Source organism: Sus scrofa, chromosome 2 (assembly GCF_054392235.1).
Source record: "Sus scrofa isolate SSC_HxYL_T2T_F1_AM1 chromosome 2, Sscrofa_HxYL_maternal_Yorkshire_Landrace_v2.0, whole genome shotgun sequence".
NCBI lineage: Eukaryota > Metazoa > Chordata > Mammalia > Artiodactyla > Suidae > Sus > Sus scrofa.
The window spans coordinates 85,073,133-85,099,176 of record NC_139384.1 but is presented as its reverse complement, the minus strand read 5'-3'; the positions used below and the strand labels follow the sequence as shown (position 1 = coordinate 85,099,176).

General features: G+C 55.1%; 1 protein-coding gene across 1 annotated transcript; it reads right to left on the bottom strand.

The window, feature by feature from the left end:
* Nucleotides 1-652: 652 nt before the first annotated feature.
* Nucleotides 653-25,268, bottom strand: MAP2K2 (mitogen-activated protein kinase kinase 2). The gene is made up of 11 exons (NM_001244550.1): nt 24,907-25,268; nt 21,080-21,290; nt 14,713-14,859; nt 10,276-10,353; nt 9,590-9,641; nt 9,388-9,512; nt 8,548-8,761; nt 6,629-6,693; nt 5,017-5,078; nt 3,966-4,011; nt 653-2,121 (listed from the first exon to the last, which is right to left on the bottom strand). Exons 1-11 carry the CDS (start codon nt 24,996-24,998, stop codon nt 2,011-2,013), a joined length of 1,203 nt encoding a protein of 400 aa, NP_001231479.1. The 5' UTR covers nt 24,999-25,268; the 3' UTR covers nt 653-2,010.
* Nucleotides 25,269-26,044: the final 776 nt, after the last annotated feature.

Below are 26,044 nucleotides of genomic sequence, written 5' to 3'. Positions count from 1 at the left end.
AAGTTTCAGGGAGAGCTGCCCCCTCACAACAGAGGAACCCAAAGCACGTGGATAGGAGGGGGAACACCAACCCCAGGGATGCTTGTGGCCACCTTTGGCCAGACCAGGCCTGGATCACTGAACTGGGGAGACGGAGTGTTGGAGCCAAGGGTGCCAAATCTATGAGCAGGGAGAGGAGGGTAGTGATGGAGACCCCTGGCTGTCAGGGGTCAGACATGGTCATCATGGTCTCCAAGGCTCTGGCATCTCTGGCTGATGCAGAGGGGAAGGGAAAGCCACCTGTCTCTCTGGTCCCTTCCTAAGGCACCGCAGGACAGTGGACAGGTGGAATGGATGGGCAGGGGGAAGTGCCCACTTTCCAGCCATCCTCCTCCACCTCCCTCACCAACCCTGGAGGCCTCACCCCAACGACCCCAAACTCTCTTAGGACCCTGGTCAGTGCGGTTCCTTACTCCTCGCAGATGGCAGTTGGCTGTTAACAGGCCCAGGGCCTGATGTGTATGGGACTGGCCCAAAGATGTGCCTGTCTGTGACCGCCAGCGCCAGGCACCCGCAGGCCAAGATGCTGAGTCACAGTTCACACATTGGGTCCATTTTCCCTTCCAAAGCTCTGGAGGGAGCTGGGGAACCCACAGAGCGACACCTCCATTACTTTGAGTTATCTTTTTTATTCTTTTCTAAATCAGGTGAGACTGCGGGGGCCACTCTGAAGTGGCAAACATGGAAAGCTGGGTGAAGGAGCTCCCACCTTGTCTTATCTTTACTGACCACAGAAAAAGCCACCAGAGACTAGAAGTATCTCCCTAAGAAGAAAAAGATCCAGTAGTTCCCACGGGACCACAAATCCCCACCTTCTGCTTGTTCAGAAAGCAGGGCCAGTGTGGCTCGTACCAGGCTCACTGCTCTTGGAGAACCCTTTCTCTGCAATTTATCACAGATAAATATCAGCTTGTTTCAAGCCTTCAGGAAGTATTGGGGTTGGGGGGGTTGCTCACAGCTTCATCTTCAGAGAGCCTGGAGGAAGGGAAGCCTTAGAAGCAGCCTTGCCCTCCGTGCCACTTCCTACCGCCTGGAGGCTGCCATCTCCATTGGAGGGGGCCCAGCCCTGAAGGTGGAAAAGCTGGGCCTTGGGTCTCAGGCCATGAGCAGACCACAGCAGGGGCCCTGGCTGGACACCCCAATGGACACTGGGAAATATAACTTCACCCCTGCTGTTTCAGTTCCAACCAGTTGCGGCTGAACAGTTCAAGGCCCGAAAGAGTGACGTGCCCTGGGTGGTCACTTCTGATTTGCCGGGCGAGTGGAGGTGACACACAGCCACCCGCCCACATCTGTCGGCCTGCAGGCGTGGGGGAGCAGGCCTTATCTACAGAATCTGCTGGGGTTTCAACCACACCGACAGCTTAGAAACCAAACGCTTCCTTTCTGCCGAGTGAGTGTCAGCTCGTGCCCCTGCGAACTGTCAGTCTCTGCTCTCCGAAGCACAAGAGAGGACAAGAGGGTCCCTCTATTGAGGACAGGCTGCGTGGCCAGAGGCTGGGGTGGCTGGGGGAGGGTGGGGGGAAGGGGGACCCACAATAGCCATTGGGTTGACTGGTCCTCGGGGTCTGCAGGAGCATCTCCAAGGAGCAGACGTCAGGCAAATGGGACCCACGAACCTGTAGGAAGCACCCCCTTCTCTTCTGGCGAAAGTTGCCATCCTCTGGGGGGTCCCTCTGAGGCTTCACCCCTTGGAAAGGAGCAAACTCAGTATGCGATGCCACCCCCATCTCTTGGGAGTCAGGCAGCCCTCAGGGAGGCGCCCACCCCAGGCTGGATAGATGCTGACACCTCAAGGACAAGCGGAACAAGAAGCACGAAGGGCACGTTAGCTTTTTCTTTCCCTGTTTTGTTTTTTTTTCTTTAAACCTAAGGAAGCAGGTTCTGAGAAGACAGCACAGCAGTGTTGGGCCTCCCCAGCCCGAGGGCCACACGAGTGTCCCCGTGGAGGGTGTGGCAGGAGGGGGACTGTCACACGGCGGTGCGCGTGGGCGTGCTGGGCTGGTTCAGCCGCAGCGTTTTACACAACCAGCCGGCAAAATCCACTTCTTCCACCTCGGACCGTTTGATGAAGGTGTGGTTCTGAAAGGGAAGAACCTGCGTGAGCAGCCCGGCAGGCTCCCAGCCCAGGAAGGCACCAATGGGGCCCGGCCGAGGAACCAAACTCAGAGCAGGGAGGTGCCAGGGCTGAGGTCACACAGCCTGGGACGGGGTCTTAGGTGACAGGGAGGCTTCTCCGTGCTCCCTGGAGCCCAGGGTCTCCCCCCACCCCCCCAGCACTGCTGATTCTGGGGTGGGTCAGCCTCTGGGGGCCGACCTGGGCGCTGTGGGCTGCGTAGTGGCCTTTCTGGCCCCTGCCTCTACTTGATGCCAGGAGCCCCCCAGTTGTGACAGCCACAGATGTTCTCAGACATGGCTGATGTCCCCTGGGGGCAGAGTGTCCCAGGTGAGAATGTCTGCTCTGGAATAATGGAATTGTCTGTGAGGACACGTTCTGTCCGGGCAGCAGCCACCGGCTGGAGAGCAGAAGCGCGCCTCCTCCATCAGGTTAACTAACTTAAACAGCCACCCTGGAAGTGGTTCTTGCAGTGCCAGAGGGTTCTAATTCAGAATGGCGAGGGTCCAGGCCCCCTGCATGACATCAAGGCCCCAACTGCTGCTTCTCATGCCAGTTGGGGGAGCTGAGATTGCCCTCACCTTCCTCAAGGAGCAGCAGACTTGGGTGAAACACCAAATCAAGGGAACAGAACTCCTGCGGTCAGGGGGACAATGAGCCCTACATGGCATGTGGTGTCACACAGGTAGAGACCTGGAGCTGTCTTCCTGCACCATGTGAACTGTGCAGTGCTCGGGGGGGACAGAGTGGGGTATAGGAGGCTATGGGGGCCGCAAGGTGAACTCCCTTGTTCTGTGGGTCTGTATGTTCTACAATGAACATGTACTTGTCACGTCACGCATGCCTTGAACACACATCACTGGACTCTATAAGGAGTTTCTAGAAAGAAGCAGGTGGACGTAGACCCCTTCCCACAAGGCGCTCCAGGCCAGGCTCAGACAACAGCAAACTGACTACAGCAGAAGAACACGGACTGTAGTACAGCCAACAGCGTGCCTTCCTGGAGGAGGCGCGAGAGCGGAGGCTCAGATGGGGAGAGAACAGCAGGACACGTCCTCGAGGGAGGGCTGTCCTGTGCAAAGGTCCTGAGGTGGATGGTGGGAGGGAGGCTTGGCAGAGGAAATGGAGGGGAGAGTGTGGTCCTGCAGGGCCTACCACATGGCATGGCTCGGTTATCCAAAGTACCAAGTCGCAAGCGCCCTAAGAGGCTCCCTCTCTCCCATGTGGACAATCTCATGTGAGAATCCCATGTGAGAATCATCTTATGCCTGTAACTGGCAGTATATTTTCTCTTGGAGACATAGGACATGTAAATAAGGGGCTGTCTTAGCATCGGGGGTGACTCAGGTGGTCAGACTTGGTGGTGGAGGGAGGCCCATCACTCACAGCAGATGTGGCTGGAAGGCACTGTGATGATTGCCCTGAGGCTGGCTGGCAGGCCTGCTAGGGGAAGGCTGGTTTTGGGGACCACCTTGGTTTTCAAGGACACAGAACAGTGTGGGCTTAGAGGAAGGCAAACAGCCCCATGGTGCCGCTGCTGCCTTGGAGCCCAGTGATTCCTGAGACACAGCTCCAGCCCGGAGCACGCAGGCCCTTCAGCACGCAGGGAGCCAAGAGGACCATGGCTGCTCTGCACGGCACCCTCCAGCCAAGCAGGCAGACCCATAGGGGTTCTCCATCTTGGTCGAGCTCCCCATGCTCCCTGCAACATCAGAACTAGCTCAGGGGATTGCTTGGGGCAAGGAGGCCTGCCAGGGGCTCGGGCACAGCTGGTACCCCCCAAACTCCAAAACCTGAGGGTATCACTCACCATGAGCATCTTCAGATCCGCTCGCTCTGCTGGGTTCTTAATTAGGCTGCGGGTTCCAGGAGGAGGGAGAGAGGTCAGACGGTGGGGGAGACAAGACAGGCAGGAATCAGTGGCCGGGGGAGGAGATCTGGGACCAGGCAGCCCTGGCCAGTCAGATGCCCGTGTTCTGCTGACCTTTGCTGCCTGGTCCCCGTGGGTGAGGGGCCCCACTGCACCCCTGGGTGTGATAGCAGGACACCCGGGAGGGAAGCCAAGAGTCTGAGAGCAGGGCGAGAGGGAAAGGGAAAGAGGGTGGGAAACCCCCTCACTGCTGCTCGTCAGAGGCCCAGCAGCAACCGCAGTTGAATTGCAATAAAACCCCCAAGTCAGGGAGTCCAAATGTCAAAGTGGAACTTTTTCCTTTAAAAAAGCAGAACTGTCTAAAGGCAGCTGCTCAAGGCAGCTCAGGGCTGAGTGGCAGTTCTTCAAACACACAGACAACCACACAGGGCACAGAGGGGCTTGAAGGGGAATGGCTAGACCCACAGTGACAGGTTGGCTGTGAGTGAGGCAGCCTGGGGCTGCAGCTGCTGGCAGGGTCTGAGTCCTGACACACAGGGCACCCAGCTGGCTGGCCCTCTGGGTCCACAGCCCACTGGCCCAAGGCCGTGTCACCCAGACACGTCTCTGACTTCAGAGGGCGGGAGGGCAGGGACGGCTGGCACCTCCCAGAAACTAGCTCAGAAGGTCTGCTTGGGAGCTGGTGGGTTACAGCTTGAAGGGTTAGGAAACTGGGGTGCCTGCTGGCAGAAGGCTAGGCGAGAACAGAGGTAATTCCAAAGAGCCTGAAATCCTTGTTTGCTCAGGGTTTTGGAGACAAGTTGGGGATGGCAGCCGAATGCCATGACTCAGCAGCCTCGGGAAGGAAACCTGGGTTCTCAGGTGTGCTCTGATCCCGCCAGACCTGCCGTCACCTGGCACTGCTGAGGCTTGGGACCAGGGAGGACAGGCAGTCAGTCTCAGGAAGCAGGCGGCCTGACCCCGCCCTGTGCTGGAGCCTGTGGCATCTTACCATTTATTTACAAACTCCTGGAAGTCCTGGGTGAAGACGCCATTGGGCAGCTTGGGAGGTGGCTGTGGGACAGAACAGAAGGGCATGGGTTGGAGCTCAAGAATGGTTCTGGAATCAGGGGAAAGATGCTTCCTAGTCTTGCACTTGTGTGGACAGCTTGGCACTTTCAGGCACCCCTCTTGGAGGCAGAGGTCACCCACCCCCACTCCTTCCAGCAGCTTCCCAGGTGGCCCTACTGCCTGCCCTGCCAACTGGGTCGGGCTCTTTCTAGGTTTTCTTTCCAAAGCTCTTGTTGGGGGATCGTAACTGCTTCCTGAGGGAAGAGCAAGGCTCATTCTCATTTTATGGATGAGGGTGGTTACTTTTTTTTTTTTTTTTCCTTTTTAGGGCCACACCCACGGCAATATGGAGGTTCCCAAGCTAGGGGTCCAATCGGAGCTGTAACCGCTGGCCTACACTGCAGCCACATCAATGCAGGATAAAAGTGGAATCTGCGACCTACACCACAACTCACAGCAACGCCAGATCCTTAACCCACTGAGCGAGGCCAGGGATTGAACCCGCAACCTCATGGTTCCTAGTCAGATTCGTTAACCACTGTGCCACAATGGGAACTCTGGGGTGGTTACTCTTGACCACAGGCCTTACTGCCTGAGCCACCCGCTCTGGAGGTATTTTGGAGTGAGCTAAGGGCCTGGGCCTCAGAGAGGCGGCTGGCTCTGGGGGTATGGGCCGGAAAAGAGGGGGAGCCCAAGCACAAGTCAGAGGGTGGGCAGAGCCATGTGAGGGTCAGGCCATGTCTTGGGGGGCAGCAGGCCGTCTTCGGGTTTAGGGGTGGGAGTGGCCCGCAGCCTTCCTGGGAGGACGAGCTCATGGGCATGGGTGGTGCTGCCAGGTGCAAGGAGAGCTGTGTTGCCAGAACCACCCCACCCTGTTCTATCATCACTGACCCTGCTCTGAGCTGCTCAGCTCACCCTCGGCCAAGCCTGGCTACCCCAACTGCCGAAAACACACTCCAGTCAGAGAAGGTGGGGTCAGGTCCTAAGGAGGCCACTCCCATCCTTATGCCTGGATTTACCCATCTGTACAATGGGACTATTCACCCTGCCCTCCCAGGGGTGGGGACAAGGATTGGGTGGGTGCTTTGTGCCTCTTTCCCAGACAGGTAGGTGATGCCTGAACTTTCCCTGATGAAGTGGGGTTTATGACTTCTGGGGCATATGACTTCTGTTTATGAACTCTGGGTTTATCAGAGACACCAAGATGCTCAGAGAAACGGGTGCTGGTGACAGAGCTCCAGGAAGGGGCCGGGCTCCTGAGCCCCAGCACTTGACCTCTGGGCTCAGAGAATTCTAGGTTCATCTCTATGAGAGAAAAAAAAAGTCCCTCAGGGCGGGGAGGTCTGTGTAGTGTGGGAGGAAGTGAGGCCACATATCTTCACACCTGAGAACATCCTACTGAAAACATCTCCATCTCCCCCTGCGGCCCCTCCCCAGCAAAACCCACAGTCTGCATGTTGAATTCTCTTCTTTTTAGTGAGCCATCTCCAACAGAAGTGGCTTAATTTCATTGGTGTGGAGACCTGCCAGTGGGGCTCCGGGCACGCACGCACCTCATTCACGATGTAGTCCAGCAGCTCGAAGATAGCCATGGCCGGCCGGCTGTCCATCCCGTGACCTGCCCCGGGCAGAAAAAATGACAGGTGAGACAGGCAGGTAGCCACTGCGCTTCTGTCGGGTGCCAAGGCCCCAGCGCCCTGAATGAAGCCAAGCGCCCTTCTCCCCACCCAGCTTCCTGGAGACTGAGCTTGCTTTCCTGGGAAAGCAAGTTCTCTCCTGAGCCTCTGGTGAACTGAAAAAACAAACCACCAAAACGAACAGGAACGTTTGTTGAGAAGGCACATATCTGGCGCGGTGCCGCATCTGGGCTGTGCCAAAGTCAAACCCCAGCTCCAGGGCGCAGGCGCGGTGAGAGGGGCTGAGCAGGCAAGGGTGGCAGTGTGACCTTACTTTGAACCAAGGGTGGAGACGGCCGAGGGCCCTGGAGCTGCTCATGACAGTGGCCGGCTAGGGTGGCTGACCCCTGTCCTAGACCCAGCTGGCTAGGCCTACATTTGGCAGCTGGACTTTCGCCTTCTGTCCCCTGTCCTGAAATGGGCATGTGGGCCGGGGCTGGGGCTGGGGGAGGTGCTGGCTGCCTGCATGTCCTGGCACAGCCCACCGCTCCTCCCCGCCTGGAAGGCCCCGATGCCATCTGGGAGTCAGCTTGGGAGGGGTGGGGCCGGGGCCTGAGGACACAGATGTGGGCGGGGGTGTTGTCCCTTCAGAGGAAATCAGGACATCCCAGCAGGAAAGGAGAGGGTCCGGGCTTGAAAACACCTTGAAAATCACCATCTGATGACCCAAATGTCTGTCAGTGGTGAACCAATAAACACCATCCATTCAGGTGCTGGAATATTAGGTAACGATAAAAAGGAGTGAGGCACCAACATTCGCCACAATGTGGACAGACCTTGAGAATGTGACGCTCGGTGAGAGAAGCAGACATACAAGGACACAGAGCGTGTGAGTCCATTTAAACATCCAGAACAGACACATCCAGAGAGAGCGAGGATGGATTCATGGTTGTCAGGGGCTGGGGAGGGGAGGGGGACAGGGTTTCCTTTTGGGGTGAGAAAATGTTCTGGAGTCAGAGAAAGTGACCTTTGGACAACCTGGTAAAGATATAAAAATCCACTGAGTTGTATGCCTGCATTAAGGGCATCATACGGTGAATTCTATCCTAATAAAACTGTTAGAAACCAATCAAATGAGCAACTGAAGCCTGCTCCTTTGGAGTCTCAATTCAAGTTTCTTCTTGTCTCTTGACTTAAAAAAACAAAAAACTCCACGTCCCAAGCGTTGCTTCCTAGTTATGCCACCTGAGAGGTGGCCCTGAGCTGTGACAGTGACCCCTTGCCAGCCCACAACATGGTGGAAGCATCAGCCTGAACCTCACAAGCAGCTGCTAGAGGCAGTGCCCGGCTGTCCCCCACCGTCCCCCACCGTCCCCCACCCCTCCGCTGTATCGGGGCTGAATCCAACTAGGCTCTCCTTTCCCCAAAGGAGACCCTGAGTTCTTTTCCATTTGGGGTCCCTGAAAGGCCCGGCCCAGTACAGCAGTGGCCACTGCAGAGGCCAAGTGGTGGGCACAAGGGTGCCAGTGGAGCCATTCTTTCAGCCTTCCTGTACACTTGCATGTTTTGGGAATAAAATGTTGAGAAAACCACCCACCCATCCCACAGCCTGGCTGAGGAATGAGTTTTTGGACCCCGCCAGCTGGCAGCAACAGGTGCAGCTGCCCCAGATGGGATGCTTTGGGGCGCTGCTTGCAGCGCTGTCCCCAGAAGCTTCAGGACCATCTGAGGACTGCCGACCAAAGTCAGCATGACCCAGGGGACAGTTGGTGTGAGAGGGGCTGGATGGGAGGCAGCTGCCATCCCCAGATGCAGTGTGCTCCATCCAAATCGGAAGTCCCATCCTCAGGCCATACCGCTGATGGGGCGTCCAGGGGGTCTCGGCCGTGGCGAGATGCTGTGAGGCTCTCCGTCCCCTCCATCAACCATGGGCCGGCCAAATATGGCCTCCAGCTCCTTGGCATCCGGTGGGGGGATGGGGTACCTTCCGATGGACAGCTCCACCAGGGACAGGCCCATGCTCCAGATGTCCGACTGCACCGAGTAGTGAGTGCCCTGCAGCCGCTCCGGCTGTGGGTGAGAAGGGGAGAGAGACGCCCCCAGGGAGATGGAGGGGGACTGGCGCCCTAGATGGTCTCTGCGGTTCCCCTGCAGCCCCATCCTCCCACGCCACCCCTCCAGAGGCTAAGCAACAGAAAGAAAGCCATTCTATCCCCTCCCCACCCCCCTCCAATACCTGCTTCCAGCTGTGCTGACAGCAGCTCCTTAAAGCCCAACAACCCTTAGTGCTTCTGGAGAGCGACTGGCCCAGGAAAGACAGACAGCGGGATATCTCCTTTTCAGGACAATGCCAAGACTAACTTCTCAGAATCTGCTCCTAAAATCACCTAGCTAGTTCCTAAAATAATGGATGGCTAGTTCCTTGGCTCAGAAATTAACTGACTACTCTCCCTGAGTGGACTTCTACTAGCAGCGGAGAGAAAGCAGGCAGGCATCTCCAGAGAGACAAAAACCCGAGTGAGATGATGATAGAAGCTAGGAAATCAAAGGAGAGGAAAATTCCAGCAAAGACAGAAACTGTACTACAGGGCAGTATAGGCTTTTAGAAAAGCTTCTGGAAAATGGGGAAGAGCTGATGGGGGCGGGGGTGGGGGTGGGGGCGGAACGGGATGCAAATCGCCTCCTGAAAGACTCACAGACATGTAGGACCGTGTTCCCACGAAGGAGTTGGCCATGGAATCGATGAGCTGCCCGCTCACCCCAAAGTCGCACAACTTGATCTCCCCTCGGGAGTTGACAAGGATGTTGGATGGCTTCACATCTGGGAGCAGAGCTGGCCGTGAGGACGCTCCAGGCTGTTGCCAGCCCCACCCGGCCGGGAGGCACCTGACCCCTTACCTCGGTGCATGATCTGGTGCTTTTCCCGGAGATATGCCAGGCCCCGCAGAACCTGCAGGGAAGTCACAGGGGGTGGGCCGTGTGGGGGACTGGCCTCTGGACTGGCCCATGGGCCAGGCTGGAGTGGCCATGTGATGGCGATGACACCCAATAGCACCAACCCTCACATGACCACCACCCCCAACCCTTGAGGCGGACACTAATTCCCCCCTCATCTTAGGAAGGACAGAGGCCATAGGAGCTGAGGCCCCATCAGGAGGGCTGTGAGTCAGCCAACCGCCCTGCCTCAGAGGTCACCCCAGCCCTATGGGCGGCATCTGTTAGGCACTTTGGTGCGGGGACTGTGCTCAGGCCTCCAGGGGTAAAGGAGGCAGTGGCTATTTCACCCAGTCAGAGAGGGAAGATTCAAAGATGGTGCCTGGCACTCTGCCTCAACGTCTCCTCCACCCTGTCTATACAGGGCAGGGAAGCGTTACTCCCACTGCACAGGAGGAGGGACGCCACCTGCTCAGTCCCGCGGCTGGAGAAGCCTGGCACTGGCACCTCTACCTCAGCACAGGGGGCCAACGCCGACACCTGCCACTGGCTTCCAGGGTCTCCTCGGACTCTGGCCAAGTGGAAGGCGGTCAGGAGTAAGAAGAAACCCAGAGGAACATGGGGCCAGGAGCAGGTGCCTGCACACTTACCGCGATGCTGACCTTCCCCAGGATTTCCTCAGGAATTCTCTTGGCTTCTTTCAACACCTGGTCCAGGGAGCCGCCATCCTAGGAGCATCACAGGGGAGAGAGGTAAGTTGCTCTGATTTGTTGCCAGGCAGGGCTGGCAGAGAAGGGACAGGTCCTCAGGGGGAAGCCAGAGCAGCAGTAGGAAAATGAAGCATTTCCCTCGTCCCTGGTAGCTGGTCCTCAATTTCCTCCACAGGAAACAGAGGCCAGACCATAGCCAAAGGCAACCTGCTGCCAAAAGGAGCCCCCGTGGCCCCTGCCACCAATGGGCCCTCGGGAAGTAAAAAGGGTGCCAGCATGCTCCCCAGGTGGCCCATCCTTCCTGGAACTGAGGCCCATAGCTGGATGGCGTGACTCAGCCTTCAGAGGTTGCCACGGCGGCGGCGGCAGGTGGAGCAGAGCCACAGACGCTGGTGCTCCACGAGGCCTCTGGCTGAGCTGCTGAGCTTGCAGCTGGAGTCTGAACCTCCTCCCAGCAGGCTGGCTGCAGCCACAGGAAGGGGAGCAAGAGCATGGAAGTACGGCCTGCAAGCGCCCAGCACTGAAGGGAGGCCCAGCCAGCTGACTGTTTCACTGCTCCCCTGCTCTAGCACCCTGGCTCCAGAAGGAAGGCCTGATGGCTGAGGGGCATGGAAGAAGAGGAGGAAGAGCAATGGCCTCGCCTCTGTCCCCAGGTCCAGCCACTGCTTGCTGCCAGCAAAGGACCTGACACTGGTCACCCCAGTTGATCCCCCAACTCAGGCATGGCCCCAAAGCCAAATGATAATGAGGAAACAACAGAAACCAAGTGTCTTGTGCAAGGTCGCCTGGCAGTAACCTGGAGACCAAAACCTAGGGTGTCGCCAAAGCACCAAGACCAGCCCAAGACACCCTCATAGCATCCTAGGTGTCCCTAGGACTGGAGCTGAGGCTTAGGGGAGGCAGAAGTGGTTAGAACCTGAACTTGTGGCCAGGCAGCCCCAGTGCCCCTGTATTCTCTAGGACTTTGTGGCCACCAGCTGCCTCAGGGGGCCTCTCACTTCACTTGAGGGAGGGGGAGAAGCCTGCAGCATAGGGACTCCTGGCCTTCCCTCCCTGGCACTCTGCCTCATCTATGCTCAGGGAGAAGTGCTGTGGTAGGAGTTCTAGAAGACACAGGCCCTCTGATGCTTTAGGAACCTGTGTGGGACTCCTGAATAGCTCCAGACTGAGGGCAAGGGGCTGCACACAGGTGGCAGGGGTGGCCGGGTCAGCCCAGCCCGGCCCAGCCCAGCCCAGCCCCAAGCTGAGTGCAGGGCAGATGGGAATTCCTTTTCTTCTCATTTTTTGTTTTACCAGCCAGAAAAGCATTTATAAAAAAGTATGAGTGATCTCGGCTCCCAAACACAGCTCCTTTCATTCTTCGTGTTCTGGAGAGTTGCGATATGTTTGCTGGATTCATTCAGGGAGAATGTCTACAGAGAGGCTAGGGTGGGCCAGGCCCCAGGCTGGGGTCTCAAGTCGACTCAGAACACAGGACAGTGCTGTTCTTTTCCACGACAGCCCCCCCGCCTGCCCCCCACACTGTGGCTATCAGGGTGGGTCATTCTCTGTTGGGGACACATCCTGGGCACTATGGTGTGTGGGGCAGCATCTGTGCCTCACTGGCATCTCCCTAGTTATGATAACCACAGACGGCTCAGGCGGCGCCCAGTGGAGGACCTCTGGACCACAGCTAAGAAGACACGGGGACAGGATGTGGTATGGGAGGCATCATAGCGAGGTCTCTGAGTCAGGATCTCACTCCTTACGCACAACCACACACTTTCATTTCGCGCGTGTGTCCTCTAAACGTCCTTGAAGCCCTCCTTTCCTTGAGCAGGGAGCATGGGAAGACATTTTTCGTACAAAATTCAAATGCAGACAAATTACACTCTCATCTCACAGCAATCCCACTTGCCTCCCCTGAAGAATGACTTAACATTCTTCCAGATCCTTCTGTGCACTTGCATACACATTCAGGTACATAGAGAAATACAGCTCTAAGCCTGTCTGTCTGTCTGTCTGTCTCTCTATGGGCTCACATTATGCATACTTTCCTCCTAGGGGAGGCTCACATTTGGTGCATACATGCCGGTGCCATTTCTCCTCTGGAAAGCGGCCCTTACCTCCCCCTTTGCTGACGGACATGCCTGATTTTTCATTATTACAGAACAAGGGAGTGCATTCTTCCGTGGATTTGACTAGAGCCCAAGAAATACCCAGAGGTGCCTCTGAGGGCTCAGTCAGCTGCTCTAGCCCTGAGACACCCACTGGCCGATGGTCCAGGCCCTAGTGTCCCCGGTAACAGGTTTAGGCGCCAGGAAGCCGCCAGCTTGCTGTTTCATGTGCTGGCCAGGTGACTCTGGCCTTCTGTGTTGAATCGGGGCTGCCTGTCACCAGTCAGGGGTCTTTCTCACAAGCTGCAGCTGGAATCTACCCAGTCAGAAACAAGTGCCAATTCTCACACAACCCCCGAGAAGAGATGAAACCTCAGCCTAAACAGGGGTAGTATGACTAAGCAGGAGGCCAACCATGTGGGATGTCAGGATAGCAGAAACTGAGAAATGGCAGTGATGTAGGACCCTCTTGCTGCTTCCTCATTGTTTTGTCCTCCTCACGCCCTCCTACCCCTCCTTAAGGCTCACCTCTGTGGATTGTAATCCATTAGCACAAATCGAGGAGCCCAGGCACACCCCGGCCCATGTCTTTGCGTCTGGGTCCAATCTACAAGTTCCGTCCTGGCTCAGCAGTAACGAACCTGACTATTATCCATGAGGATTCGGGTTCCATCCCTGGCTTCACTCAGTGGGTTAGGGATCTGGCATTGCCATGAACAGTGGTGTAGGTTGAAGATTTGGCTTAAATCTGGCGTTGCTGTGGCTGTGGTGTAGGCCGGCAGCTGCAGCTCTGATTCGGTTCCTAGCCTGGGAACTGCCATATGCCACAGGTATGGCCCTAAAGAAAGAAAAAAAGAAAAAAAAAAAAAAGCGAACCAGCAAAGTCCAATCAGGAAGCTTTAGAGGATGAACAGAGCAAAGAGACTCACATTTCCCCTGCATCCTCACCCGGAACTGACGCTCTACCCCCACCAACAATAACGGAGGGGAGGGGGTGGGGTTGTGACACTGCCTCTTTTCTGCAAGGGAAAGAGGAGCCTCCAAACTCTCAGGATATTCAGGGAGAACAGGTGGGGGTGGCTGAAGCACCAGAGAGGAGGAGGAGGGAAGAGGAAGGGAGGAGGGAGAGGGACAGGGAGGAGGGAGTGAGGGAGGAGGGGATTACAGTAGAGATGAGGCTCCCCTCAGACCACGGTGACTTCATATCCTTTTCTCGTTTGCACAGTGGTTGCCAGGTACACAGGCAGATATGACTGCCCTCTCCCAGGTGAGGAACAGGCTCCCAGGGGGCACTGGCAGGCGGGGATCATGTGGCCAGATGGGGGCGAGGCAGATGGGGGGAGCCCTCCCTCCCGCTCACATGCATTCCTTGTGGGCGCTTGCTCAAATCCATTTCCTGCCTTCGTTACAAAACTGTCAGAGGGGGGCAGCGTATTTAAGGCGTAACCGAAGCCACCCGCCGAAAGCCTCATGGCATCCTGGTTTTGCAAGGTCCCCGAGGGCCTGGGCCTGGACAGCCAGTCGAGGGCAGGGCCCTACCTGAAGGCCGGTGGCATTTCCTTCGGGGGGCCTTCGGCTCTGACCACTTCTGCTTTCGTTATACCCGATCCCACCCATTTTTGAGCCTCAAGACCAAAGTTCCTTAACAAGGGGGCACATCAGAACGAACTGTGGTTTTAAAAAGAAAGGCGCTTGCCCTCCACCACAGAGGTCTGATTCCACGGGGCTAAGCTGGGGTACGGACCTGGCTCCCCAGACCAGGCACGCATTGGAGGGCACGTAGGAAAGAGCAACTGAAAGTGTTTCCTCGTGTACCCCACTGGCAGGCCTCAGGCCCCAGCTGTGCTTGCTCAGGGACAAGGACTTTCGAAGCAGCATTATCTGTAACGCGGCGGAGACTGGAAACAACCGCAGTGTCTTCCAAGAGCGTTTACCAGATCACCTGACAGGTACACAGGGCCGCCAGAGTGCTAGACAGAGGGGAAAAACATGGAGCCAGCTCTGTGCCAAGAGAGGACGATGACCACCGTGAATCCAGGGAAAAAGCAAAACTGGGAGGAGGGTGTCTGGTGTTTAAGGAACAGAGGAACCTATACACATACATGGCCATGCTGCACCAACTCTGTCCACCAGGGTCCCCTAGGGAACAGGACGGAGGCCTTCAGAGTCACAGGCAAGCTGACTTCCTCTCCTTGTCTTGCGTGACTTCTGCCCCCTCACACCCCCTAATTGCATGCCGTGGCTGGGGGACAGGGCCGCCTGGGGCCCCGAGGCAACTCACCATGTGCTCCATGCAGATACTGATCTCCCCGTCACTGTAGAAGGCCCCATAGAAGCCCACGATGTAGGGGGAGTTACACTCGTGCAGTACCTGCAGCTCGCGGATGATCTGGTTCCGGATGGCCGGCTTGATCTCCAAGTGGATCAGCTGCAAGGGAGAGAGAAGCAGGTTCAGGACTGGGATGCTGAGGGGGTGGAAACCAGGGGTGTCTATCTCCCTGAGAACAGAGAACACACACCCACACGGAGACGCCCACGTGAAGGTTCACTGCACCAGGATTCACAACAGCTAAAGTGAGGCAGCAGCCCAGGTGTCCCTAGTGGGTGACGGATACACAAAGTGTGGTCCTACCACACTGTGGACACCACTCGGCCCTGAAATGGAGAGAAGCACCGACACTCGCTACCATGTGGACAGACTTTGAGAAGACAATGCCTAGTGAGAGAAGCAGACACAGAAGGACACACAGTGTGTGATTCCACGGATGGGAAACATCCAGAACAGGGACATCCATAGACACAGAGAGTGGATTCCTGGTTGCCAGGGGCTGGGGGACAGGGGAGTAACTGCTAATAGGGATGGGGCATATTTTGGGGGTGATGGACTATTCTAAAATTGATGGTGGTAACAGATGCACTGTACTGTGAATATACTAAAAACCACCAAATTAAATACTTAAAAGGCGAGTTTCCCCGTGGCACAGTGGAAATGAATCCAACTAGTATCCACGAGGATGTGAGTTCGATCCCTGGCCTCACTCAGTGGGTATGGCATTGCTGTGATCTGTGATGTAGGCCACAGATGTGGCTCGGATCCTGTGTTGCTGAGGCTGTGGCGTAGGCCAGCAGCTGCAGCTCTGATTCAACCCCTAGCCTGGGAACCTCCATATGCCATGGAAACACAAAAATAAATAAATAAAATAAATACATAGCTAAATACTTAAAGGATCAACTGTATGACATGTGAGTTACATCTCAATAAAACTGGTTTTGAAAAAAGGATCACCAGAAGCAATGTTTTTCACTTTGTTACAGGGAAACCTCTCTGTTAAGAGTTTTCTTCCCACCAACTCATACAAAATGCAAGCCTCTCCCAGGAGCAGACCAGGTAATGTCTTGTCAGACGGGGTGACCTCTTCGCCTCTGCCCCTCATCAGGGGTGGGTTTTCTGTAGCCCTGCCTCCTCCAGCCTAGAGACAACAAAGAGCGTTCAGTTGCTGCCCTACAATCCTAGCTTGGGTTCAAGTTGACAGAGGACATTGTCACTAAATTCATCATAACATTTAGAAAAGGTGAGAAAGGAAAGGAGTGTCCAGAGTGGTGAAGAAAAAGACAGCTGACACAGCATCAAGAGCAACACCCAACCACAAACCCCAAATAGGCCAAGATCCACCACACAGCGGGAGAGCCAATGCTGTGGGCCCATGTCCTAGGTGCTCCAGCTGTCGTGATAAGAAAAGGGTGTGATTTCCACCCCTTTGTGGGAGAGGCGGATCAGTATTTTTGTAGAATTGATTACACGCAGGGCCAATGATAGAAAGACAAGAAAGATGGCCCTGCTTGGAGGAGACAAGCCATTAGGAGGGGATGAGACTGGGGTAAAACAGGGTAGCGGAGGTGTTGACAGAGGAATCACAGGGCTCAGGTGATCCTGGGCTTAGAGGACACTGAGGCTGGGCCTTGAAGGACAGGGAGGACTCAGCTAGATGAACAAGATGGGGCGGGTGTTCCAGGCAGTAGGACGAAGAACTTTCTGTTGGAGGGGCGCGTACCGATTTCAGGGGGGCACAGGGTATGCGTGGGGCCCATGCCTGTGACCCTCAAAAACTTGAGAACTGCAGCAGATCCAGGTAAAACAGTGTCTGGTGCCCTTGCTGCCCCCAGTCCAAGCCTCACGACCCCCCTCCCCACTTGAAGGTTCCCCACCTGACCCAGCCAGTAGAACCTTGAACCCCGGGATACCACACCTCCCCAACAGCCACCCCCCACAAGACAGAGGATCACACCAGGACCCCAGATGCTTGCTTCTCCAGTGGCCCGTACCTATGAAGGGACGGACACTCAGCAAGTGCATGCAGCAAACTTGGAAAGGGTGAGGTGGGGGGCTGAAAGGGGAGTGCTGGCGACTGTGTGCAGCGTGGCAGGTTTACCCTGGAAGCTGGGAAGAAGGGCGCAGTGAGGCAGACTGTGGGCAGGACCAGTAAGGCCCAACAAAAACACAGCCTGAGCCCCCAGTTTAATTTTGAATCCTCCAGCTGCTGCATTAAGAGTATAGACAGGTGACATGCATTTTTGATGTATTCTGTTTTTGTTTTTTTTTTTTAAGGGCTGCACCTAAAATGCAGTTCAAAAATATGGAAGCTCCCAGGCTAGGGTTTGAATTGGAACTACAGCTGCTGGCCTACACCACAGCCACAGCAACGCCAGATCCAAGCTGCATCTGTGATCTATACCACAGATCTCCGCAATGCAGGATCCTTAACTCACTGAGAGGCCAGGGATCAAACTCCTGTCCTCATGGACACTAGTTGGGTTCGTTACTGCTGAGCCACAATGGGAACTCCATGTATTCCGTGTAAACTAGGTGCAATGTATCAAAAATTTACTGTTTTGATGTGAGATCAGCTTAAAAATATTAATGAGTTTTTTCATACAGAGCTCTTAAAACCTGGCTTACGTTTCTGCAGGTACAGCACGCTTCAGTTCATGCTAACCAACTTTCAAGGGCTCGGCGGCCACATCTGACCAGGGACTGCCATCATAGATGATGCAGCTCTCAACGGAGAACTTTATGCTGAGAGCTGCAGGGCAAGTCCTTGATGAGAACTCTTTTTTTTGTCCAAGCTGCATCTGCGACCTACACCACAGCTCATGGCAACGCTGGATCCTTAACCCACTGAGGAAGGCCAGGGGTTGAACCTGCGTCCTCATGGATACTAGTCAGATTTGTTTCCACTGAGCTACGATGGGAACTCCCTTGATGAGAACCTTAAAGGAGCTGTCAATGAATGACTAGTGAGCGAGGAGGGTGGAGAATTAGAGAAGCAGGAGTGGGGGTGGACAAGACTGGGTGGAACTGGATGAATCCTAGGAGTCCTGGAAGTCTGGAATCAGGGCCTTAACATGAATGAAGGCCAAAGGAAATCAGAGGCTTTTGAGAAAGATATGGTAAAAGGAGGATGCTGGGGCAGCCGGCACATAAGCTCAACTTCAATGGGTCTGTTATACCTGCGGCTTGTAAAGTGAGCCTTCTGGATCGACTGGGAACCACACCAGGAACCACCACTGAAATTATGTGGAAAAAAAGCAGAAACGGGATGAGGGCCATGTTCCCAAGCAGAGGTGCTTGGAATTGGCCCTGATGACGACCCCGATGCTGTGGGAGAATTGCCCCCCTGCGCTCACTAGCAAGTTTAGGTTCAGAGACGGGACCTCACCTTCTCAGGGGCACACAGCTGGTGAGTGATCAGGTAGGATTGGGGCCAGGCTCACGGAACACAAAAACCCTAGCTCTTTCCATGTCACTACCTGGGCCCTGCAAGCTCCAATGGCTGATGGAATAGGGGAGGGGAGCACAAACTAGGAAAAGAAGAAAAGGGACTGTGGAGAAGAAGCCCTGATAGTGTCTAGTGGGCCAAGGTCAACTGCAAAAGGCAGACCCAAGAGAGTTCAAACCCAACCCAATGACCCAGCTCAGCCTGTTTCTCACTGTGAAACAGAGCTGCTGGTCCTGAGAGTGAGAACTGGGGTCAAGGTTTTAGCCCTGGCTTTGATTCAGGGCTATCACTTGAAAGAAGGCAGCTAAGACGTGGCCTTGGGCAGGTTTATAACCTCTATTCTGAAATCAAGAAGGTGCCGAGGGGAGGGACACGAACTCAAGGCCGTTCCCCTGCTTTAAGCCCAGGGAAGTCGGGGGACCCCTGAGGGGCAACCAACTCAGGGATTTCTTCGCAAACCCTCCTGGCCCCAGTGACACAGAGGCTGTGCCCCCAGGGCTCCCACAAGGATGCCAGAGGAGTCAGGATGCCACCCTGGAGTCAAGACAACATTTATAAACAGGTGTGACTACGAAAATGGAGACCGGTTCTGTCAGGCCTTAGGAAACTGGTCTCACTGCTCATGTCATACTGGTCAGGATGATCCCCAGCCCATCAGAGGGGCCGGAGGGACAATGGCACACAGCAGGATCTGGACCAGCCTTCCAGAAGCTTCAGCTTCACCCTCACCCTCACACCTGTGGCAGGCTGTGTCTGGAGATCTGATAAGCTCACACCCTCCTGGAATGCATGGAATTTGGAATTCCACCCAGGCTAGTGGAGGAAGGATGGAGCGCACTGTTCCTCAAAAACCACTCTGTCACGTCCATTTTCCCACCCATGTTCTCAGTTGAATACAGGCAAACAGGCCTCCCGGGTGAACTGGCACTCTGGGAGCCCCAAACCCCTGCAGACTGGCGGAGGGCTCCCAAGCCACTGGGGAATGATGGCCTTGACCTGCAAGACAGCTGGGTGGGTGGCCTCTGTGTTTAACGCATTCAACGTTGGGCAGGTGGGTGCCTACTCTGTTCCCACGTGCAGCCACACAGGGCACAGGTGACTGAAGGAGGTTATGACTGTTGGGAAACAAAATCTGGGATCCGCCCTGCCCTGGTTTTTGGATCATTTAAAAAGAAAAGAACTTTTTTTTTTTTTTAAAGAATTATAGAAGTTCAGGAAAGTTCCAAGAACAGCTATGCACCCTGCCTCCAGCTTCCCCTAGGGATGACGTCTTCTGTGACCGGGGGCTATACCAAGGCCGGGACACTGACAGTAGGGCAGCACTGCTAACCAGACTCCAGGACTCATCTGGCCCCCAAGCTTTAAACCCCGAAGCCGTACTTCACAGGCTTTCAGAAAGCTATAGACAAACCCCCAGATTTGTGTTTACACAAGGCATGCAGGTGGCCACCTAGAAAAGTCCCAGCCAGCCTGAGAACCCCCTGACCCTGTTGAGAACTCTGACGGGTGCTCTGTTCCTGAGTCCCCCTGTCACCATCTAAGCCTCTCATCCACCCTTCCATTCCCTGTGCTTCAGGCGGTGGCAGACCAGAGATTTCTGGGGCTGCTCTGGTTTTGAAAAGGCAGCCTGTGGTAAGCAGACAGAAATAGAAAGCATGTGGCTGGAGGTTTGGGGGGGAGGGCGGGGCTCTGGGACAGGAGGAATTGAGGCAGCGCTAAACCCCGGGAAAGGCAGGTCCTGTGCAGAGCCACCCAGGGCCAGGGCAGTGAGGTTTCTAAGGATGCAGTTGGGAACTACAGGGCGATGGGCTTCCGGAAAGAGGGGGCTTTCCATGTCTGAAGGAACACATCTATATGAGCTGAATAACGTGTCAAAGTTCTGGCCCCCTGTTACATGTATAGAAGCCACTATCCCCAAGTGGTGACCTCCTCTCCTCCACTCCTGACACCTCTCAGGGACCCACCCTGCCACCAGCGTGTAATGGGGAGGCTGCACTGTGGCACAGGAGCTCCAATGAGGGGGCTTCTCAGTTCTGGGCTCTGCACTGAACCGGTGGTGGTGGTTGATGTGATGTGTCCACTTGGCAAGGCCACATTACCCAACTGTTGGGTTAAATGTCAATCTAGAAATCACACTTTTTTTTTGGATGTGATTTAATGTGGAAATCATCAGACTTTGAGTAAAGGAGATAACCCTCCATAAGTGGGTGGGCCTTGTCCAATCAACTGAAGGCCTTAAAAGACTGAGATCCCCAAAAAAGAGAGGATTCTGCCTCTAGACTGTCTTTGCACCAGCCCTTTCCTGGGTCTATAGCCCACCAGCCTGTCCTACAGATTTCAGGCCTGCCAGCCCCACAATTGCAGGAGCCAATGCTTTAAAATACCTCCATCTCCCCCACCACACACCCCTAGTGCTTCTGTTTCTCTGGAGAACTCTGGCTAATCAAGGTGGTTTGGGTTCCCGTTGCCAAGGGAACCCCTCAATGTGACTACCGCATCCAGCAGCTAGTCTTGGTCGGCAGGTTGTGACGTCAGGGTGGTGCTGGGTCTAAGGGGATTTGATTCTCCTGCTTTCTTCCTGAAAACTCCACTTGCTACCTTTCCTCCAGCCAGTGTTTCTGGAAATCTCAATTTAAGCCATCCTGGAAGGCAGAGGGCAGTCAGAATCAAAGGGAAGCGGCTGCATGAGGCAAGCCAGCATTGCCATAGTCTAACCAGAACCCCTGGCTAGGGGGGAGGGCCTCTGAGCCTGGAAGCCAATCAGAAAGCAGAGGCCTGAACCCTTCTCTCCAGGGGAACTGCTCCCACCACTCCCACCTGTGTACACAGCACAGGGACAGAGCCCTCACCCTGCCGCCAGTTGCCTCTCACCTTTCTTGCCATGATGAGGCCTGAGGGTCTGTGCTGGACCTTGGTGACCACTCCGCCGTTCCCGGCTCCCAGCTCCGAGATCCTTTCAAAGTCATCGTCCTTGAGCTCCCCGACCTTGGCCTTCTGGGTGAGAAAGGCTTCTAGCCGCTTCTTCTGCTGCTCGTCGAGTTCTAGCTCCTCTAGCTTCTTCTGGAGATCCACCAAGTTTGCTCTGTAGAGACCCCAAGGGCAAGGGTTAGCCAAGGGCGTTCAAGCTACCCGAGAGATGACTCAGCCCAAGTGGAGGTCTCTGTGTGGCCACTGCATGCTGGGCCCTGGGTTTGTAGCTGGGAGGTGGACAGACCTGATTCTTGTGCTTGAGGGGCCCAAGATGCAGCAGGAAAGAAAGACCACCTGCAGACACACAGCTGAAATCCCTGAGAACTGGGGAAGCTGCCCCTCTCCCTGCTCATAAAGGTTAGGAGACCTCAGGACCTCAAGGACCAGTGCTATGATAGAGTAACCTTGTGGTGCAGGAGGTTAAGGATCTGGCATTGTCACTATAGCAGCTTGGGGTGTGGGTTCAATCCCTAGCTGAGGAATTTCCACATGCAGGCTTGGACCAAAAAAAAAAAAAAAAAAAAAAAAAAAAGGACTATCTCTAGTTCAATGGCCCTGGTATCAGACCCAGGAACCCAGCTGTCTGACACAAGGGCTCCAGACCACATGGGAAGGAGGTGAGTGAAGTGAGGAGACAAGCCCAGGGGTTGGGGAGTGGAGGCCCAGGCCAGGACACCTGCCTTTCACAAGGAGGGAGGAGCACACTCTTGTGAGTGGCCTCAGAGCAAAGAACTAGAACCAACAGGTAGATGACAGAGGCTGCAGCATCCATGCCTCGAATTTATATGAATTACACAGGCACTGGAGGGGGGAGGGAGAGGAGCAGAAACTAAACAGCGTGGACAATTCCAAGGCATTTGCTCAACCAGCATGCTCTTGTTATATCCTGAGTGTTATTGTAAACAGTAGGCATTTAGATGCACATGCATTCCTAGAGCTGGTTATTAAAAACCAACCATGTATATTGCACTTTATTGGGTGATTCAAGGAACTTTCCAAGAAAATTTTGACAGCAAGCTATTTCCACAAGTGCCTTGACTTGTCTTTATTTATTTATTTTTTTGTCTCTTCTAGGGCCACACCTGTGGCATATGGAGGTTCCTAGGCTAGGAGTCCAATTGGAGTTGTAGCCGCTGGCCTACGCCAGAGCCACAGCAACGCGGGATCTGAGCCTCGTCTGTGACCTACACCACAGCTCATGGCAATGCTGGATCCTTAACCCACTAAGCAAGGCCAGAGATCGAACCCACAACCTCACGGTTCCTAGTCAGATTCGCTAACCACTGAGCCATGATGGGAACTCCACAAGTGCCTTGACTTTGAACCAAATCCTAGAGTAAAAAAGCTGCTCCTTATAACAGGCAGGTAGACACTAGCTCAGTGCACACAAGGACTAGCCCAGGGCTGCCCCAAAGAAATAGAACATATGCCATGTGTGCAATTTAAAATTTTCTAGCCACATTAAAAAAATATATATCAGGTGATCTTAATGTAGAATGCATATTATACTTACGGCTTCCCTGGATTTGAGCAAACCACATTTCAAGTGCTGGCTGTGACCAGGGGCTCTACTCACTTAGAGTGAGTGCAGCTCTGAGAAAAGTCTCCAAAGGAGCATAGGCCACCTCTGGAGGTCTCCAGGCACCATTCTCCAGGGCATTTAAGCCAAGGTTGACCACTCACCTGGAGGAGCCCTTTAGGGGGAATTTAAGCAGGGGATGAAGGGGGAGACTGGAATTCTAACAGGAGCCTCCCAATCCTCAAGTTCAATCATAACTGGCCTACCACTTAAAGAAGGGCACACAGGAGTAAGATGACCTGCTGCTGGGTGATGTCACCAACACTGGTACCTTGAAGAGGTCGCTGGGAGAGAGGGAACCGGGTGACACATCCTGAGCAGGTACCAGGGCTTTACCCATTTAGCTTAATGCTCATCATCCTCCTGGGAGGTGAGTCTCTTGTAGCCTCAGCCCACACAGGAGGGAAGAGGCTCAGAGTAACCTGCCTGAGGGTCACAATGCAAGGAAGTGGCAGAGCCCGGAATCACACCTGTGTCCTTCCTGCCTGCAGAGCCTGTGCTCACGGTAGGGACCCCCTGAACCAGAACCAGGGCCCAGCAGGTGTTCTCAGAATGCTTGGTGAATGAAGACCTGGGAGAAGAAGGAATGGAAAAGACGCCGTTGTACAGAGGAAGGCAAAGAAATGAATATATGTGCCACCATAGGGCTGAAGAGGCAGCTTCTGTGGCCAGACCATGGAAGGTCTCTGGTACTCCCCTCTGACATCTAAAATGCATTCTGGAGTTAGCTGATTAATCCATTTTAAATTTAATGGCAACTCAACTGTGGTTATTTAAAAAAAAACCCTGGAATTCCGATGGCTGGCTTCCTCTATGGGGCAAATTCTTAAAGGGATGGGAATCAGAAATTGTGTAAAACAAAAAGAAGAGAATATGATAAAGGAGCTCTTGTGCTTTTTTTTTTGAATAAGTGGACTTTGGGGGGGAATAAGGAACATGTCCCCACACTGAGCCACGCCCTTGGGGACAGAGAAAGCTGTGAACTCACACATGCATGCATCACGGTGTGCTTCCTTCATCTGGTCCTTCATCTGGTCGTAGGAGGCCAAATACCTGAGAGGCACCAAATGTGCCATCCCCACATCATACCTGGTTCTTGGGGGTCATATGGCAAGCACAGCACAGGCACCCTAGCCAGTGGCCTCTCAGACTGTCCTGCTCTGCTCCAGCATGGAGAATAGGAGTGGGGAGGTCAGACGGACATGCTCTGGAGCCACTCTGGCATGTGACCTCACACAATACTCTGCCATCAGGTAACCCCTAAGGCCTTGATGTTCCTTTCTCTGATCCCACCTGCTGCCCCAAAGTCCTCCTGTCTCACTCAATTGCCTCAAACCGCCTGCATTTCTCCAGCTTCTCAAGGTTTTGCGAATCCATTTGATTCAGAGTCTCTGCTCACCTGCTTTCAGGGGTCCTGGCAGGCCCCAGACTTCTTCCCTGAATGGCTCCCAGTTCTCCTCACACCCTGCCCCTCCAAATGCCCCTCACTCCTTGCTCTCCCAGCCTCTAAGCCTCCTCCAGGCTTCCTCACCACTTTCCCCAGGCTCAGGCGCCCCACCCACCACCAGCAGGATCTTCTCAGGTCCCTTCCCCCCAGATCCCTCAGAGACCCTCTCAGCCCTCAAAGATCCCTCCCCCATCCTCATTTCTCAGACACCCCCTTGCCCCCTTCCTGGACTTCCATACCCCATGCTCGTCTCAAGGGATCCCACTCTCCCGCCCCATCCTCTCCTCTCTGGAATCCCATTCGCCCCATTCTGGGCCTGCAAGAACCTCCCCCCACCTCCACCTCATTACCCAGGGACTCCTCCCCTTTACTCTGACTTCACTACTAGGAACCCCTAATCCATTCTCACCTCCCAGGAACCCTCCCACCATCACCCTGGCTTCGCTATATCAAAAAGGCCCGAACCCCAGCCTTTTCCTGGTAGGGACCGATTCAATACGCAGAGACCCCCTCATCCTATCTTCTCCCAGTAAGAACCCCCCTCCAGCCCTATTTCGCAACTCAGGGACCCCCTTCCGCCAACGTCGATCCTCAGAGCCGCTCAGCTCTCCTCTCAGGGACCCTCTCTCCCCGATCTCGCTATTCTGGGACCCCCCCCCCCCCAATCCTGTCCTCTCCCCGGCCCCGGCCCATCCCACTCACTCGGAGGCGCCCTCGCTGGTGGGGGACGGGCCCTCGGCGATGGCGGGGTTGATGGTGAGCGCCGGCAGCACCGGCTTCCTCCGGGCCAGCATCGGGGCTCCGCGGGCCGGCGGCGGCGGCGGCGGCGCCTCTAGCCGGGGCCCATAGGGGGCGGGCCGGGAGCAGGCGACGCCGACTTGAGCCCGGGGCTGTGGCCGCGGCCTAGGCCGGCGCCGGGGCGGGGAGGATGATCGGCGCTGCGGATCGGGGCCGAGGGGCGCCAAAGGGCACCGGGACTGAAGTCAAGGGATCTGGGCCGGCGCGGCCACCAAAGTCTGGCCGAGGCTGACGCTGCAGCCGGAGCCGGGGAGGCCGAGGGAGGGGAGAGGAGGGAGAGTGACGAGATCGCGGGCCGGCCTATCGCGAGAGCCAGCTCCTAGGAATCGAGCCAGATCCCACCCCTCACCGCGGTGCGTGCGCACCACTCTAAGGCCGCCTCCCGAAGGGGGAAATAGGCGGAGACTTAGTTGAGGCCAGGCCTGGAGCATGCGTATTAGCTCGCCTCCCCCCACACAGCTTTTGCGCAAGCTCCGGGAGTGGGGCGAGAGGGACAATGCGACAGACAGGTGTTGGGGGTGGAGCGGCAGTGGAGGAGGGGCGGTCAGACCCCTAGAGCTTTACAGGTGACAGACTGGAACTACATGAACCAGTAAAACCTTCAAAAATAGGAGACTTAAGTTGACCTAAGAGTCAACTAAAGGCTTTTTGCCAATACGGACCCCCACATCCCCCCAGCAATTAACTCATACTACCAATTACTATCATTCACTCATAAAAGAGAGGTCATTAAAAAACTTTTGTTGTTATAAATATATGTAACATAAAATTTACCATTTTACCAATTGTAAATGTGTAGTTTAGTGGCAGTAACTATATTCACACTGTTATGCAACCTTTCCCACCATCCATCTCCAGAACTTTATCTTCTTCCCAAACGGAAAATCCGTCCCCCTTATTGAACACCAACTCCCCATTCTACTCCCCTAGACCACCACTCTTCCTTCTGTCTCTATGAATTCAACTGCTCTAGGGACCTCCTGTAAGTGGAATGATAAGGTATTTGTCCTTTTGTGACAGACTTATTTCACTCAGCATCATG